This window comes from Heterocephalus glaber, unplaced genomic scaffold (assembly GCF_053883595.1).
Source record: "Heterocephalus glaber isolate CG9 unplaced genomic scaffold, H.glaber_assembly_v1.0 deba00001428, whole genome shotgun sequence".
Classification (NCBI taxonomy): domain Eukaryota; kingdom Metazoa; phylum Chordata; class Mammalia; order Rodentia; family Bathyergidae; genus Heterocephalus; species Heterocephalus glaber.
In genome coordinates this window covers 15,587,510-15,607,527 of record NW_028258293.1, presented here as the reverse complement: position 1 = coordinate 15,607,527, position 20,018 = coordinate 15,587,510, and the positions used below count along the sequence as shown (strand labels likewise).

The 20,018-nt window shown below is 33.6% G+C and overlaps 1 protein-coding gene across 1 annotated transcript in view; it reads left to right on the top strand.

Annotated features, from left to right (window-relative positions):
- Nucleotides 1-20,018, top strand: part of Pde3b (phosphodiesterase 3B) — a 155,963-nt gene that overhangs the window by 114,483 nt on the left and 21,462 nt on the right. Inside the window, exons 6-11 of the mRNA XM_087211612.1 lie at nt 2,240-2,450; nt 3,328-3,401; nt 13,674-13,813; nt 14,685-14,822; nt 15,687-15,798; nt 17,830-17,943. Of these exons, the coding sequence (XP_087067738.1) occupies nt 2,240-2,450; nt 3,328-3,401; nt 13,674-13,813; nt 14,685-14,822; nt 15,687-15,798; nt 17,830-17,943 (789 nt within the window). The remainder of the gene's footprint in view (nt 1-2,239; nt 2,451-3,327; nt 3,402-13,673; nt 13,814-14,684; nt 14,823-15,686; nt 15,799-17,829; nt 17,944-20,018) is intronic.

Sequence of the window (20,018 nt, the reverse complement as noted above, 5' to 3'; positions counted from 1 at the left end):
CTGCTTCAGTTTGGGTTCATTTCTACACCTTCAGACACTTACCTTTTAGGTACTCCTTACCTGGCCTCCCAAGTTTTTCTTTGAAATCTGGGTGGAAGCCTTCCGGACCCTACAGCTCTTATATTCTGCATGCAGAACAATTGTGTGAATCAGCTTCCAGATACATTCAGTTACTCAGTTGCGATCAAAATTCATTTCTTTTGGTTGTGGGTTCTTGATGGCTCTTTTTTTTTTTTTTTAATGTTTTTGAGACAGGGTTTCATTTTGTAGTCCAGGCTGGTCTTGAACTCAGTCTGTGGCCCAGGCTGGCCTTGAACTTACAGTAGTCTTCCTGCCTCAGCCTCCCAAGTGCTGGGATTCCAGACATGCACCATAACTCCTGGCCCCAGCTCTGCCTTCTTGATGGCTATTTTCTGGTAGCCACCTTAGTTCTGATAGTCTGCCCACAATTCTTTGTTACATGGTCTTCCTCACTAAGGGTGTGTGTTTCATGAATCCAACAAGGAGAATCTCTAGAGTGAGTTTGCTAGCAAGATGGAAACTATAATTTACACAATTATGAGAGTAATATCCCATCATCCTTTATAAGAAGCAAGTTATAATTCTTTCCTGCACTCAGTGTCAGGGGCAGGGATCAAAGAGACAGATTTCAAGTGTGTCTGTCACAACAATCCAATATTAAAAGGAGCAGATGACTTGAACAAGCACTCTTCAGAAAAGAGATTGTATAATGACGTATTCACTTAAAAGGTGCTTAACTTTTATTAGTAATTAGAAAGTTTTAAAAGAAAGAACATTATCCTTCTGTTTATCATCATACTGGCAAAAGTTAAAGAATATATCTATATGTGTATATATATATATATATACACATGTATATATATTAAACATGGAAAGAAAGAGAATTTATTCATTTTAAGAGATTGGCCCTCACCATTTTGAAACTTAGAAAGTCTGGCATTTCAGTCTAGAATTTCCAGAGGACTGGAAATTCTAACAGGAGCTGATGTTACAGTCTTGAATCTGAATGCTGTCTGGAGTCAAAATTTCTTTCTCCTTGGAAACCCCAGTCTTTTCTCATAAGACATTAAGTTAATTGGATGAGGCCTACCCACATGATGGAAGTTAATCTACTTTACTCAAAATCTACTGATTTAGATGTTACACACATCTAAAAACATCTTCACAGCAGCATCTAGGCTAGTGTTTGAACAAATAACCAGGCACACAGCCTGGCCAAGTTGATTCCATCACACATAAGTTTTTACCACTAAAATGCTGTAGGTTTTAATTACTGTTACTTGCTTTCCTCTCTGAATCAAACTTTACTTGAATCTTTATTTACAACTAAAGTTTTATATCTGCTTACCTCTCTTCAGGTAAACTCACAGTGCCTTAGTTCAAAGAACTACCAAAGCTTTCTGGAAAAAATCAACTGGATTAGAGAGACATACTATTTGGTCCTGAAGCACTCTGCCCACCCCCCTTTTTTTTAGCATTTTAGCACTTCTTTTTATTTTCCATTATTTTCTAGGTTCATTGAGTTATAGGGATGATATTTTTTTTGCATTGTGAAAACCAGCACATTGTTACCACATAGTAAGCTTTCAAATATTTGTTGAATGAATGAATCAATGAGCATGAAATATTTGAATATATATATATGTTTTAAAGGGATCTGTTATTAGTATATAATTTTATATTTTAACTTAATGCTGTTAGGAACTTTAGCTCTTTAATAAAATTGAATGAACTGAATAAATCAATAAAATTCAGTAGAGGTACTTTGCTTATGTGAATAATCATGCTAATATCTTTTTAAAAATGTGGAAGATAAAGGCCAACATGAATTAGGAAAATTCATGCCATACAGTATGTACATTTTAGTCATGCTATCAATATTTACCTATTTTGTGCTATTATTCTCTTTACTCAGTAGTCATTTTTGATGACAAATATAACAACTATTTTGTTGATGCTTTTTTTTTTTTTTTTTTTTGGTACCAGGGATCAAACTCGGGTCCTTGCACTTGCAGGACAGGTGGTGGCACCACTGAGCTAAATCCCCGGCCCTCAAATACTTTTTTCTTTTTTCTTCGTACCGGGGATCGAACTCGGGTCCTTGCGCTTGCGGCAAATACTTTTTTTGAAGGAAAATGCTCTTTATAAAAAACAATGTATACAGTGAATGCATACATATGGATATATATTTATCTGTCTCCTCTTTCCATTTTTAAAGGTGTTTTACCCAGCCTGAGTCCTGTGAATTCTCCCAGCCATGGACTAGTGTCTGCTGGTTCTCTAACTAATCGGTCACCCATAGAATTTCCTGACACTGCTGATTTTCTTACTAAGCCAAGGGTTGTTGTACACAGATCTCTGAGCAATTTTCCCAGTACACCAGATTTTTATCAGCATCTTAGAAATTCTGATAGCAATCTGTGTAACAGGTAAGTTTCCTAACTTTATTATTTTGTTTCAAAATATAGATTATTTTAATAAACTATTAGAATTTTTTGTCTTATAACTGGATTATGAATCAAGACTATCTCATCTTCCTTTTTTATCTAGTAGTTTATTTGAAATAAACTTTTTCTTATTTCAGTGTTATTAATTTTCTAATTAAATGATCTGTCTGAAATGAAATATTATTCTACCTATCATATCATGTCAGTAATAGAGAATCATTTTATTATACATTACTTTAGTCCCTGTTCACAGTACTTAGTTCATATGGTATTAGCAGTCATTTCTGGTTTGACAAGAGTATAGGTTTACCTCAGATCCCAATGTTGACTTTCAAAAATATGTTACATCCCTCAAGGACACACAGATGTTTGTGTCCTTTATAGAGAGATTTACAGAGAGATTAGAATATTAAGATTAGTTTATAGAGAGATTTAATTTTAAGAGAGATTATAGTTTATAAAGAGAGTAGACTATTAAGATGTGTAGCAGTTGGGATCTTGGTTAAAAAAATTTTTTTGGTACTGGGGATTGAACTTGCGACCTTGCGCTTGTGAGGCAGGCGGCAGAATCACTGAGGTAAATCCCCGGCCCTTTTTTTTTTTGTTTTTTGAGGCAGGTTCTCACTATATAGTTCAGGCTGGCCTTGAACTCACTCTGTAGCCCAGGCTGGCTTCGAATTCCCAGATCCTCCTACCTTAGCCTCCTGAGTGCTGGGGCTACAGGTGTGTGCCACCAAGCCCAGCAAGGGATCTTAGTTAAAAATCAAGGAGATTTTTCTAATCATGTTTAAGTAAAAAAAAAAAAACAACTTTTTTCCCTGTAATCATATGGGTATATTTGTCTGTTTTATTCTATAAGCTGTGGAAACCAAATACTAAAATATATTTCAACACGTGAACCAGATGGTGCAGACCTCCACAGTGGAAAGTCAGGTGAGATTGCACAAGAAATGTATATTTGAAATTAAGAGCAGTTTCTTACTATGCTTTTTCAAATGGATAAATGAGTTTAATGTCCAGTTATCCATCTTTAATTTTTTTTCAGTGCTGAGGATTGAATCTACATCCTTGTACATGCTAAGTAAACATTCTTTTTTATGTTTTTAGCTTTATTTTTTTTCATTAAGTTTATTGGTACATTTTAGGTATACGATACAGTTACATTCATCACTGGGATCTTGTTACCTTTACATGATGTATCTTGGTTCTTATTTTTTCCCCATTCCCCTGCCCTCCCTTCACCCCCTCCACCCTTCCCTATTTGCAAATACTTTGTTTCCATGTTTTTCCTTTTCTCATATTTTTCCTTTTCCCTTCTTTTCTTTCCCCTGTCCCTCCCACTTCCCCTACTCCTTTAGACCTTTTCTTCCTGTTTCACAATATCACTTATACATTTTGATCCTTACTTACACTTTTAGTTTTTCACACCACAGAAACTATTTGGTATTTACACATGTGTGCCCTATTTATTTCACTTAAGAGTATGGCCTCAATGTGTATCCACTTAGCTATAAATGTCTCTAGTTTCTCATTCTTTATGGGTGAGTAGTACTCCATTTTATTAAAAAAAAACCAACTACATCTTCTTTATCCAATCTCCAGTTGATGGGGATTTTGGCTGTTTCCAATTTTTAGCTATTACAAACTGTGCCGCTATAAACATGAATGAGCATATATCACTGTGGTATGATTCTTTTAATTCTTTTAGGAAGATACCCAGCAGAGGAATAGCTGGGTCAAATGGGACTTCTAGTCCTAGTTGTTTGAGGTATCTCCATATTGATTTCCACAGTGGTTGCACCAGTTTGCACTCCCACCAACGTTGAAGAAGGGTTCCTTTCTCCCCACAACCCTGCCAGCATTTGTTATTGTTTGATTTCTTGATAGCAGCCATTCTTATTGGGGTGAGGTGGAATCTCAGTGTTGTTTTCATTTGCATCTCTCGAATGACCAGTGATGTTGAACATTTTTTCGTGTTTATTTGCTGCTTTTACTTCTTTGTCTGAGAAATGTCTGTTCATTTCAGATGCTCATTTTTGAATTGGGTCTTTGAATTTGGGAGGTCTGATTTTTTTGAATTCTTTATATATTCTAGATAGTAGACCTTTGTCTGAGGAACAGGTGGTAAAAATTTTTTCCCACATTGTAGGTTGTCTCTTAGCTCTGTTGGTGGTTTCTCTTGCAGTGCAGAAGCTTTTTAATAAGATGAGATCCCAACTGTTGATTCTTTGTGGTAGTTCCAGTGCTACTGAGGATTTGTTCATAAAGGTTTTTCCTATGCCAGTGCCTTCAAGAATTCTACCTAACTTATCTTCCAGCAAGTTTAGTGTATCTGTTTTAATATTAAGATCTTTAATCCACTTCACTTTTAGTTTAGTGCATGGTGAAAGATAGGGGTCTAGTTTTAATCTTTGGCAAGTTGAAATCCAGTTTTTCCAACACCATTTATTAAAGAGGCTATCTTTCTCCTCCAGTGAAGGTGGTTGGTTCCTTTATCAAAGATGAGGTAGCTGAGTATGTCTGGAGTTGTTTCTGTAACTTCTAGTCTATTCCACTGATCCTTGGGTCTGTTTCTTTGCCAGTACCATGCTGTTTTCATCACAGTGGCTTTGTAGTATAATTTTAAGTTGGGGATTGTGATACCCCCCTACCATGTCTCTGTTGCCTAGAATTGCTTTTGCTATTCTAGGTCTCTTCTGGTTACAAATGAATTTTTGGATTGTTTTCTCAAGGTCTGTGAAGTATGCTGCTGGAATTTCAACTGGGATTGCATTGAATCTGTATAGCAGCTTTGGAAGTATGGCCATTTTCACTATATTGGTTCTTCCTACCCAGGAACAAGGGATGTCTTTCCATTTTCTTATATCCTCTTTGATCTCTTTTTTCAGAGTGTTGTAGTTCTCAATGTAGAGGTCTTTTGCTTCCTTCATTAGACTGATTCCTAGATATTTCATTTTTTTGGATGCTTTTGTGAAAAGGATTATTTCCCTAATTTCTCTCTCAGTGAGACTGTTATTTTTGTACAAGAAGGCTATTGGTTTTTGAGTGTTTACCTTGTACCCAGCTAGTCTACTATATCTGTCAATTAAGTCTAGAAGTCTTTTGGCGGAGTTTTTTGTGTCTTCAATGTAGAGTATCGTATCATCAGCAAATAATGACAGTTTAACTTCTTCCTTTCCTATATTTATTCCTTTTACTTCTTTGTCTTTTCGAATTGCTGTGGCTAATGTTTCCAAAACTATATTGAACAGGAGTGGTGATAGTGGGCATCCTTGTCTTGTTCCTGATTTTAGCTTGAAGGTTTTCAGTTTTTGACCATTTAGTATAATGTTGGCTGTTGGTTTTTCATAGATAGCCTTTATCAAGTTGTGATAAAGACCTTCTATTCCAATTTTCTGCAGTTTTTTTTTTATCATGAATGGGTGTTGAATTTTATCAAATACTTTTTCTGCATCTATTGAGATGATCATATGGTTTTTGTCCTTGACTCTGTTAATATAGTGTATTACACTTACTGATTTATGTATGTTGATCCATCCTTAAATCCCAGGGATAAATCTGACTTGGTGAGGGTGTATGATCTTCTTGATGACCCTCTGTATTATGTTTGCCAGTATCTTATTGAGGATGTTTGGATCTTTGTTCATTAGGGAGATTGGCCTGTAGTTCTCTTTTATGGTTGGGTCTTTCCCTGGTTTTGGAATCAAAGTAACACTTGCTTCCAGGAATGAATTTGGAAGTATTGCTTCCATTTCAATTTCATTGAAGAGTTTAAAGAGTAGTGGCAATAGTTCCTCTCTAAATGTCTTGTAGAATTCAGCAGTGAAGCCATGAGGACCTGGGCTTTTCTTTGTTGGTAAATTTTTAATTACATTTTCAATTTCAGTGATTGTAATTGGGGTGTTTAGAATTTTTATATCTTCTCCGTTCAACTTTGGTAATTCATATGTATCTAGAAACCTGTCCATTTTTTCTGTGTTTTCCATTTAATTAGAGTACCGATTCTCGAAGTAGGTATTGATGATCCTCTGGATTTCTGCTGGATCTGTTGTGACTTCACCTTTTTCATTCCTAATTGCATGGATTTTAGCCTTTTCTTTCCTTCTTTTGATAAGATTGGCTAAAGGTTCATTGATTTTATTTATTGTTTTGAAAAACCAACTCTTTGATTCATTGATTTTTTTTTGTATTGTTCTCTTAGTCTCCATTGCATTGATTTCTGCTCTGATCTTTATAACTTCCTCCCTTGTACGAGCTTTGGGTTTGTCTTGCTCTTCTTTCTAGAAGCTTAGGATTCAGCATTAAGTTGTTTATTTGAGCTCGGTCTGTTTTCCTAGTGTGGGCATTCACTGCTATGAATTTCCCTCGTAGAACTGCTTTCATTGTGTCCCATAGATTCCTGTATGTTGTATTGGGACTATCATTTAATTGCAAAAACTGTCTATAATTTCTTCTTTAAGCAAAACATTCTTAACAATGAGTTATAGCCCAGCCTTCATTTATCATTCTTCAAAATGAATATTATAATATTTTTACTTTATTCACAGAAGAGTTATTACAGAGAAATTTTTAAGAAGATGATAAAAGTATTTTGAAGAGTGAAAATGTGTTGTACAAATGAATGTAATCTTGTTTGTTTATGGCTAGTGCTGGTAAATAGTGAAATTATTAATAATGTTGAAATTTGTACTACATGATCTGGGCTCAGAAGAGTTTGCATAAATTTTTGTAGCATAGGGGAGTTATTTTAAAATTTGGTTGATTATATCATTTTGAACATATCCTCAAACAAGAAATCCTGTTGATAATATTATAATTGTTTTATAACTTTGAAATCAGCGGCCCTGCTATAAGTGATACTTAAGTATTAACTCAGCCCAGCCTTTTCCTAAGTGCAGTTAGAAAAGCTGAAGAAATTATTTTTTAAAATCTAATTAAAGGGGCCAGGGATTTAGCTCTAATGGTTCTGCTGCTTGCCTCACAAGCCCAAGGTCTTGTGTTCGATCCCCGGTACCGCCAAAAAACAAAACAAAACTAAAGTTCTAATTAATCAATTATATTCATTAATCTATTAAAGTATTAATAAGCTCCCAAGAACTACTAGTACAAGATCTGGAGGAGAAAAGTTCAAGAAAGGGGTCCCGCAATTCCAGAGGGGCCAGTCGCTGGTAGAATCAGCAGTTTTTGGGGAAATAGCTTTAGAAGATAGACATTGGAGTAGAAGGCTTGTCATGGTAGGCATAACTTGGTAAACTCTGAAGTGCTGTACCCTAGAAGAAAAGATTAAACCAGAAATAGGCCCTTTCAAGGTTTATAAGCTCTAGTAAATCCCTTCACATATTATAAAATTCACCCTTTTATAGTAGTCAGTGAAGTAATTTTTGTTTTGTTTTTACATCTTCAAGTGTTGTTTAAAAAATACACAATGATGTCCAGTCCTTCACATACTCTCAAAAATACAGAAGAGGGGAAAACTTCCCAACTCATTCTATGAGACCAGTGTTATCTTCATGCTATAAACAGACAAGTTCATCACAAGAAAATATTATAGACCAGCATCTCTTATGTGTATGGATACAGAAATCCTTTTTTTTTTTTTTTTGGTATGGGGGATCGAACTTGGGACCTTGCACTTGCAAGGCAGGTGGCGGAACCACTGAGGCAAATCCCTGGCCCAGAAATTCTTAATAAAATACTAGCAAACTAAATTCAGCTATATTCAGTTATATAAAATGGTCACATCATGACTAAATGCTACCCTAGGAATGCAAGGATGATTGGACATTCAGAAATCAATCAGTGTAATCCACCACAGTAAAAGGAAAAAAAAAAAACCCACATGATAATCTCAATAGATGAAGAAAAAGGGTTGGGCAAATGCTAACATTTGTTTTGTGATTAGAAAACAAACTAAGAATAACTAGGAAGATCTTCTGTCTGACAAAAGATATATTCATACCTAACATTCTTTTTTTTTTTTTTGTATTGGGGATTAAACTCAGGACTTTGCACTTGCGAGGCAGGCGGCAGCACCACTGAGCTAAATCCCCGGCCCCTAACATTCTTAATGGACAAAGACTGATGCTGTTCTCCTCTAAGACCAATAACAAGATGCAATTTGAGGGCTCAGTACTTTTCTTCAACATTATACTATTTTAGCTACAGAAATTAAAAAGAAAAATTTATAAAACCATTTAGAATTTATAGGTAGAAATGAAACCATCACTATTCACAGATTATAAATGGTCCTTTGTATAGAAATCCCAAAGAAATATGCATATATACATGCACACACACATACCACACTAGTAGCAATAATAAACAAGTTTAACAAAGTCACAAAATTGGTGATGATTAAGGGAATCTGGTGATGGGGAGAGGTAGGAAGGAGAGTAACAGAGGAGAAGGGGCAATAAAAGGATCAAGATTTGATATATGTACCAATACCCCACTACGAATATATTCATTATGTGTTACAACATATACTAATGAAAAGTTTTTAAAGATTTAAGATCAGTATACAACAATTTGTTCTATTTCTACACACTATAAACTGTTGTAAATTGAAAGTAAGAAAATATTTCCACTCACAATATTATAAAAAAGAATGGATAAATTTAACAAGTAAAAGATGTGTGCTGAAAATTATAAAGTATTGCTGAGAAAAATTAGAGAAAATATAAATAATTGGGGTACATTTCATAATAATGGACCAGAAGACTCAGTATTATTAACATGGGTTTTCTTAAATTGATCTACAAATATAAAACAGTCCTTATCGAACTCCAGCAGATTTTTTTCGGTAGGAATTGGTAAGTTGGTGTTAAAATTTATATGGAAATACGTAATGCATACAATAGCCAGTGCAGATTTGAAAAAATAACTAAGTTGGAGGACTTATACTACTTGATTTAAAAACTTGTTACAAAGCCATCAATTAAGACATTGTGGTATTGTTACAATGGTGAGCCTGTATCAAGAGAACAGAACTGAGACTCAAAAAAGAAACTCTTATATTTGTAGTCAGTTGATTTTTGACAATGTCAAGACAATACAAAGGATAAAAGATAGGTTTTTTTTCAACAAATGGTACTAGGACAATATGATACCTACTTGGCCTAAAAAGAACTTGGGCCCTTAACTCGCTTCATGCACAGAAAGTAACTAAAAATAATAGACCGAAGTATAAAAATTAAAGCCATAAAAGTTCTAAAATATAGGATAAAGTCTTTGTGACATTGGATTGAATAAAGGATTTTTAAGATACAATTTCACAATCTAAAAAATTTTGGCAAATCGAGCTTTAGCAAAATTAAAGCATTCTTTCCAAAAGATGAAAGAAAAGGAAAAGACAGCAATTTAAGAGGAAACATCTTCAAATTATGTCTGACTAAGGACTTGTATCCATGATGTATAAGGAATTCCTACAACCCAATATTAATAAGTCAGACTACTCAGTGTAAAAATGAACAAAAGATTTTGTTTATTGTGGTAAAATTCCAGAGCATCTATAATTACAACACAGTCCATGTGGATGGATACAGATAAATTGTGAGCCTTGTGCACTGCTCATGGGAATGTAAAATGATTATCACCACTTCGGAAGACATTTTGACAGTGTTTAGAATTTCACATTTACCATATGACTCAGCAGTGCTACACAGCTAAGAAGCTATCTAATAAAAATAAAAGTACTCAGAGACATGCTCATAATATCACTATTCATGAAAATGTAGACCTGGAAACAGTACACATATCCATCAACTTGTGAATGAATAAACATCATGTGTACATCTGTACAGTGGAATTCTGTTTAGCAAGTAAAGGAATGAGCTTCTGATATATGCTGCAACATGGATAAGCTTTAAAATGCTATTATAAAGAAGTCAGGGAGGCTGGGGATTTAGCTCAGTGGTTCCACTGCCTGCTTCACAAGCACAAGGCCCTGAGTTCGATCCTTGGTATCAAAAAAAAAAAAAAAGAAGTCAGGGTCTGTTTTATATGGGTAACGTTTATACAGAATTCTCAAAAGGCAAATTTATAGAGATAATAATCAGAATAGTTGTTGCCTAGGGTAAGAATAGGACTTAACTGTAAATAGGCATGAAGGAACTTGCTAAGGATGATGAGAATGTTCAAAAATGGGATTGTCATGATAGTTGCATCATTTTAGATTTACTAAAATTGTTAAATTGTACACTTATGCTTTGGGCTAAATGTTTGTGCTCCCTCCAAATTCATATGTTTGAATACTAACCCTGAATGTAGCAGGTGTGGGATTTGGGGGAAGTAATTAGGTCATGAGGGTAGAGCCCTCCTAAGTGGGATTAGTTCCCTATACAGACCACTTTTTTTTTTTGGTACTGGGGATTGAACTCAGGACCTTGCGCTTGTGAGGCAGGTGGCAGAACCACTGAGCTAAATCCCCAGTCCCTAGTTACCTTATAAAAGAAATTTCAGCAAGTCTCCTTTTTCACCATGTAAGAAATTGGCAATTTGCAACCTGGAAGAGGGCCCTTACCAAGATTTCAACATGCTGACACTTGGATTTGGGACTTGTTAGCCTCTTTCAGAACTATGAGAAGTAAATTTGTTTGTAAGCCTCAATCTATGATATTCTGTGATAGTGTTCTGAGTTAAGACAATGTACAGAAGGTGGATGTTAACAGCAGTAATTACAGTTAAAGGAGTCATAGAAAAGAATAACTCATAGTTTTTTGAGTTGATTGGTCTCATCTGAGAGATTCTTACTTGAGGACTTTTATGATTGTAATAAGATATTGGCCGGGGCAGCTTTCATCTGGGGTACTAATGAGCTGAATTTCCAAGATAGATTACTGTACTTATATACCTCTTGGCTATTGACCAGTCCATCTAAATATGGCCTTTCTATAGGCATTTTCCCAATTTGTTGCTTAGTTTCAAAGAGAAGAGGATGTAGAAGCTGCCAGTTTAATTAATGGCTCAACCCAGAACAAACTGTCACTTCTACCATATTCTGTTCATCAGAACAGTTCATGCATTAACAATGATGGTGATCCTTTTGGAGCTTTCAGTGATAACAAAGAGCCAGCTGTGGCACACATGCCATAGGTTCACCGCCACTGGTCTGGGGGTTGGTAAATAAATATTTTTTTCTTGATAGAGAAGTGATAAAAATACATATCCAAAAAGTGTGTGTAATAAATAATAATGTAGACATCTTTGGAAAAGAAATTACTACAATTTCTTAGCTGCTTTTATTGTTATATGGCAGAGAGCATTATAATTTCAGATGATTAAAAAGTAGATAATGTAATATACCTTCAATTCCAACAATTTTTACGTTAACTGCTATTTTAGAATGTTGTGGTAGGTACAGCCTTAATTAACTAATAACCTCAATGATATATAGTCACCCTTAACTGCAAAGGATATGTTCCAAGACTCTTAGCGAATGCCTGAAACTGTAGATAGGGCCAAGTTCTATATATAGTTTGCTTTTTCTTATACATACACATGTATGGTAAACTTTAACTTATAAAGTAGGCACAGTAAAAAATTAACTATAATAATAAAACAGTTATAACAATATACTGTATTAAAATTGTCAGCAGCAAAAACTACTCTGCTGCTTTGAGTCTATTACTAAGTGAAATTATTTGAACACAAGCCTTGCCAGTACCACTACAGTTAGAATAACTAAGATGGATCCAAAGTGACTAGCAGGGATGTAGCATATGCAGCATAAATACACTGCACAAAGGGATGATTCTTGTCCTGGCCAGGATGGAACAGGAGTGTTTGAAATTTCATGGCAGTGTTCAGATTGGTGTACAATTTTTTAAAATATGAATTTTATTTCTGGAAATTTCCTTTTAATATTTTTGAGCCACAGTTGACCATGGATAACTGAAACTATATTAAGTGAAACTAGATAAGGGAGGACTACTGTATTCTAAATTTCATTTTTTAAAGTAATTTAATTTTCATTTGGGAAAACTGTATTTTCAATATGATAATACTTTCTGTGTCAACCATGCCTTTTTGATATATTCGGTATTGTAGAATTAGATTTGATTACCATTTATTTTTCACCTTTTTATGTGTAACATCTAGTAAGGTAATACTATTCATATTTTACAGGGGTAAAAAACTTGCCTTTATGAAGTACCAAAACCAGTATTTGAATCTAGTTCTTCTGAATCTCAAATGAGTGCTCTTAACTCTATTTATTTAATAGAATAAATTTTTTAACTCTACATCCTGAAAGCTTAATGAATTTTTTCTTTTTTTTTTGGTACCAGGGATCAAACTTGGGACCTTGCACTTGTGAGGCAGGCGGCAGAACTACTGAGCTAAATCCCCAGTCCTTAATGAATTTTTATATACCATGCATTCAGTACCCAGATGAAGAGATTAAATATCATTACCTCAGTTTCACTTTATACCCCCTTCCTGCTATATCCTTCCAAAGTAGTGATCTTCCTGTCTTTCAGTACTTATACGTATCAGTTTTAATAGACTTTTGAACTTTTTCTAAGAAGAATTACAGATTCTATACTTGTTTTTCTGGCCTCCTTCATTGAACATTATATTTTAAGAATCACCTATGTGTATTATTATTTGTGATTGTAGTTCATTCTCTTTGCTCTGTAGTATTCAGTTGTATGAATATACCACAATTCATTCAACCATTGTTGGTGAGTTTTAGGAAAATTTCCTATTTGGGGTATAGAATAAGAATGAATGGACCACTTTTAATCATGTGAATGAATATCATTTGGGTACCAATGCTGCTCCCCCTTTCCATGTAACTTGAGAAGAATAATATTACCATATGGGCAGAGAAATAACTCACAATTCATGACATTGTGGTCTTAATGTGGCTTAATCTCATTCATTTCTAATTATGAACATGAGTTTTTGTATCTAAAACCCAGTGATGTTGAGAATTGTTTATATCAAATTGGTAATAAAGTTCCTATTTGTAGGGACTGATTTTTTGTTTCTCTTTTTATAAAGAGAATCCACCCTTCTCTTTTATTGATGAGTAGATATGTCTCATACATTGTGCGAAATGTCTGTATTGCCTAAGCACAAGGTGCTTGAGTTCCATTATGGTTCACTATATCTGAGTATTTTTAATCAGTAACCATTTTCCTTTTAAAGTTACACATTTAAGACAAATTTTATTTCTATTTATTGCTATTTTTTTTTTGAAAGGTGAAGAAGATAACACCATTTTTACAGAAGAGTCATTTAACTTTCTGGAAGCTCAAGAAGAGGAAGCAGAGAAGAGAGCCTATAGAAAATTAATATTGGAAGGTGATAATCACCTGTCCGAAGAGGCCCAGCAACAAAATGTAAAAAATAAACTTTCAATATGATTATGTTAAGGTGAAATACAATTGTAGTTAGTACTAGTTTCATTATTTTCATCCAGAACAAGATTTTTTTTTTCAGAACAAGATTTTTAATGTACTAGTATTTTACAGTTTTTTGCTGAGAAGTCACTACAACTGAAAAAACGCTTGGGTTACAAATAATAATTAGTTTTAAACTTGTAGAACAACAAACTGCATTCATTTTTAAATAAACACATTTAGTTTTATAGTAGATATATTTTATCCTGATAATACTTTTTTGTATATTTTAAACTATAGAGAATATGTGCAAAGTCATTTAAAAATAGTGAAAATAATCTACTTATAATAGCATTTTTTTCGTTTCCTTTCATGTTCAAACTTTAAACTTTTAGGAAATAATCTCATCAACCTATTTGGGGACGTTAATGCCGGCACAATCAGATGATTTTCTTCTCTCATCCTTTGATATTTGTAACTTTTTAAATGAAAATAATAGATTTCAGATTTGTGTACTGATTTGAAAATATGACATTTTTATTTATCAAAGTAACACATAGATGCCAAGAGACATTTTTATAGTTGTCTGGAGATAGTACTCAAAAAAAGGGGAAGACGTAAGAAATACAGATAAAAGTACATTATTTGAGATAACCATTATAATAACTATTACTGGCCATTTTTGTTTTTTGTGTTTTTTTTGGTACCGGGGATCAAACTTGGGTCCTTATGCTTGCATAGCAGGCGGCGAAACCACTGAGCTAAATCCCTGGCCCTGGCCATTTTTGATCTTCAATTTGGTGTCCTCTTTTAGATGTTTATTAAACAATATTTACAAAAGGTAAAGTTTTTGTTGCTTTCTCCTGAACAGGTTGAACAGGAAGCATCACTGGGCATGACTTTAGTAGAAGATTATAACTCACTGATAGAAAAGATGAGCAATTGGAATTTTCAAATATTTGAGCTTGTAGAAAAGATGGGAGAAAAATCAGGAAACATTCTCAGTCAGGTTTGTTTTCAAATCTCTACTTTTTTACTATAAACTAATTTCTTCACAAAGTTTTACGGAGCAAATTCTAACTATAATGTTGGTTTAGGTACTAGTTTAATAATGACATTGTTCATTTATTTTTTTCAGAGAACTAAATTTATAGAAAACAATTATATATATTACATATACATGAAAATTAGTCTATTTGAGTATATTAATGGAATTTAATTTAAACTAAAAAAGGAATATTTACTTTTTTTGACTCTTGAGGTTGAAAAGGACGTGAACATTGATTTAGTTTCTAAGTACTGAAACTTAAGCTTCATTTTTTTCACCTACTCTTCCTATACTTTATGCCAAACATGTTTAGAACCATGGAAAAATACTTCCCATTTTACTGCCACCCAGACTTACGTTTCTACCTGGTAGGTCCACATAAAGTATCAGATTTACTTTCTTGAAATATTGAAATGCATAAGCCTATGGACAGATTATGTATGGACATACAGGTTCAGCTCATTGAATTCTTTAGGGACAAAAATGTGATAAATATTATATTTTTCAGACTTTTTTAACACTTAGGATTAATTTGGAATAGAATTCATAATGCCCTTCAGTAGATTATGAATAGAAACCTAAAGAGAAGCATAAAAATTTAAAAAATTGGGACATGATACTTGTAGTAAACTTTCTTTGGTTTTCAAGGCCCTTAGTGTGATGTCTTCCTTTCTTACTTGTCTAGAAAGAATCATAGAAAAGTTTTTATTAATTGAAGACATTCACATGGTTAACATTTATAAATTCAAATCGCAAAGCATATTATACTCAGCTACAAATAGAAATTCTGATTTTAAAGTGAACTTTATTTTAATTGACATTTAGGTTATGTATACCTTATTTCAAGACACTGGTTTATTGGAAATATTTAAAATTCCCACTCAGCAGTTCCTGAACTATTTTCGTGCATTAGAAAATGGCTATCGAGATATTCCTTGTAAGTATTAAAATATCTTATTATTTAAGTTCAAATAGTACTGATTTTGAAACTATTATCTTTCTCTTCAGATGGTCCCTTGAACATTTTTAAAACTACATGTTTGGGGTTTTTTTTGTTTTGTTTTGGTTTTTTTTGAGATGAGATCTTACTCTGTTGTCCAGGCTTATCTGGAACTCCTGGGCTCAAGTAATCCTCTTGCCTGAGTTTCTCAAATACCATACTGGGACTACAGGCATGTAGTACCAGCTCTACTAGTTTATGTTTGGGAAATTTTTAAATAGAGATTTTTTTTTTAAATCTGTGTCCTACCACAGTTAACTGACTACTCTTATTATTCTGCTATACATCTTATAAATATAACCTCCTTACATAAATTTATATTTTGTAAAGTGAACTAATACTATTGATGTCTATTTATAATCTACTTTTCACTTATGATACAGTGTACATCTTTCTGTGTTAATAATTATTTGAGTACCTTATCTTTTCAAATGTTTAATAATATCAATTCAAGAATTTAGGAAAAGTGTGCATTTTAAAATGTTTAAAATTCATCAATAGAATTTGTTTTTGTTTTCTAACTTAGTGAATAATTTTTGATTTATTGGATTGAATATAATTTGAACTTCATAGTAGGAAAAATTACAGATTTATGTGTTGAAACATTCTGTAGTTCTCTGTGTGGATACATTATTTGGGAATTCAACTATATAGAGTATGTTATTCTTAAATTGTCATAACCCATTAGTAATGATGTTTAATAATTTAAAGTGAGTTATGTACACTATAACTCTCATTTACAAACTATATATTTAAGAAGTGGTTGAATTTTATGAATTGAGTATACAGATGCTTCAAGGTTCTTCAAGGGAAGGAGAATGGAAAGAAAGATGGTAAGAAGCCTTCACTCTCAGCTCTAATTGGAACAGATTAGTTAAGAAAACAGGCTCTGAACCTAACTTTTCTAAACTTAGTTTATAAATTTGTAAATAGAAATAACAATAGTGCGTACCCCATAGGGAATGATAATATAAAGTGATCAATGAGAAGGATATTAGAATTCAGAGCACATGGTACATCATCAATAAAAGGTAGTAATTATATTACCAATTGAGTTCCTAATGGATTGACACTATGTCACGTTTACAGCATGAACCCATACTGTTGTATCATCTGCTGATTCTATATTGTAGGTATTCATTAATGTGCTGAAGTGTTTGAATTTTATTGAATATATGCTTTGACTATATAATCATATTCATGTAGGTTATGTCATTTAATCTTTGTTCAGAGATTGTATTACAGATGAGAAATAAAAACTCAGAAATATCTCAAAACTAGATAGCAAAGCTGGTCTCAGTTTTAGGTCCATCTGACTTCTATGCAACATTGCCTTTTCACATAGTGGTGTTACAGGAAACCAATCTTTTACTATCATATAGTAGATGTCAGACACTATTCTGGATGCTTTTACATACCAGTATACCAAATCTGAGAGATAAGTGTTCCTCATATTAAAAAAAAACTTTTTTGTAAAAGCATAAACATCCAGAATTGGGTCAGAGATTTAGCTCAGTGGTGTCGCTGCCTGCCTTGTAAGTGCAGAGTTCTGAATTCAATTCCTGGTACCAAAAAAAAAAAAAAAAATCAGGAATCTATAACTGTTCTCTGTGCAAAAACCATTTCCTATATTATATCTCTATAATCCAGACACCACATGGTATTTTTAAAAGGCAAAATTTTAAAAAAATAAGGCAAAATTTTCCAATTATCTTTTTTCTCCCTGCCTTTTCTTTGGCCCTCGAACTGTTTTTATAACTATATGTAAAAGTTTTAAAAAGAGAACTTTTTTTAACATATCAAGATTCTTTAAAACTAGGTAAAACAAAAATATAATTGTGGGAAATTATTCTAACTTATAATTTATTGATTAGAATATCGTATGACTAGAATATTCTTTACTTTTTAAATGTCTCAGAAGAAACCTAACAGAATGATCATTTCTATAAAATGTTTTGGTGACTTTAGATCACAATCGTATACATGCCACAGATGTCCTACATGCAGTTTGGTATCTAACAACAAGGCCTATTCCTGGCTTGCAGCAGATCCATAGAGGTCATGAAACAGGAAGCGAAACAGGTACTTCCTCCTATAAATCTTTCTTTTAATTATTTGATTAGAAATAATAAATCAAGGTATTTCATTACTTCTGTTCTTTTAAATTTTTAATTAAGTACATTTTGGTATGTATAAAGGATTATATGTTATGATGTAAAATAATGACATAAAAATATGTAAACTTGATACCCATCTTCAAAGTTAAAGATTCAGTACTACTTAGTGTGGCATGAATTATTATCCTAAATATTGGGGTAAATTATGCCTTTGCTTACTCCTGTTCTTGGTTTTGTTTTATATCAGGTATGTATGTTTAAAATATGTAACCTTACCAAACTAAAAGAAACATGGTTAAAAGTCACGTAAGTATTGAAGTAATGACATTAGGAAACTTTGGTAAATGTTTACATTTTAACATTTGTTGCAGCTGGATAGGCTGAGAATTTAATGACCCAGTAAGTTCTGGTTCTCTTTTGTTTAGCACTTCTCCATTAATTTTTCTCTTTTCTTCTTCCATTTTATGATAAGCAATAAGAAACCAGGCCACAATAAATATATATATATTCTCATTCTCATATACCCTTTGCTTGGAAATTTCCTCAGCAAAATATCTAAGTTGATCATTTATAAGTTTTTCTTCTACATAATTACAGTCCATAATTAAACAGTCTGCTACTGTATAACAACAATCCTCTTTTCTCTGGTTTCCAATAACCTGTTTCTCAGGAAATAACATTTCCTTCTCAGCACTCACTGGCAGTGCCTTTAATGGTTTTATTTTTAAAACCAGTTTGTTATCAGTGATTTAGGTATTCCCCAAGGGAGTATATGTTTTTTTTTCATTGAGTTTATTGGTACATTTTAGGTATACAATGCAGTTACATTCATCATTGGGATCTTTTACCTATACATGATATATCTTGGTTCTTATTTTTTCCCCATTCCCCTGCCCTCCCTTCACCCCCTCCACCCTTCCCTATTTACAAAGACTTTGTTTCCATGTTTTTCCTTTTCTCATATTTTTCTTTTCCCTTCTTTCCTTTCCCCTACCCCTCCCACTTCCCCTACTTCTTTAGACCTTTTCTTCCTATTTCACAATATCATTTATACATTTTGATCCTTATTTGCACTTTTAGTTTTTCACACCAGAGAAACTATTGGGTATTTACACATGTGTGTCCTATTTATTTCAGTTAAGAGAATGGCCTCAATGTGCATCCACTTAGCTATAAATGTCTCTAGTTTCTCATTCTTTATGGGTGGGTAGTACTCCATTTTATTAAAAAACCCCACATCTTCTTTATCCAATCTTCAGTTGATGGGCATTTGGGCTGTTTCCAAGTTTTAGCTATTACAAACTGCACCTCTGTCAACATGGGTGTGCATCTATCACTGTGGTATGATTCTTTTAATTCTTTTGGGAGGATATCCATTAGAGGAATAGCTGGGTCAAATGGGACTTCTAATCCTACTTGTTTGAGATATCTGCATTCTGATTTCCACAGTGGTTGCACTAGTCAAGGCAGTATATGTTTTATCTCCCGTGTTCCTCACTTCCCAGGTCTTACCACAATGTTAAGAATTCTTGGGCTGGGGATTTAGCTTAGTGGTTCAGGTGCCTGCCTTCTCGCAAGTGCAAGGTCCTGAGTTTGATCCCCCCCCCCCAAAAAAAAGAATTCTTATACACAGTGTTATGGAATCAGAAAGTATCTGTAAAAACAAGGCTTGTGAGACCAAGCAGTTATTGCAAGGGAAGATTTTGTTGGAAACAAAGCGTATAAGGATTATAAGATGTGCTGCCTTATTCTGACTTCATTGAAGAGCTAATAGAAAAGAATGACAAATTGAGGACTCCAATAATGTCTAGAAAGTCAGACAACTGCTCTGACTGACCTAATAGAATCTTTTTGTTTTTTGGTACTGGGGATTGAACTCAGGACCTTGTGCTTGCAAGGCAGGTGGAGGTGCCACTGAGGTAAACCCCCAGCTCTGCCCCTTTTATTTTTGATTGTACCATCATAACTTATGAAAACACAACTCAATGTCTCATCCTGAACTTGCCTGAAATACAGTGTATATTGAGTATGTGGCCTCAC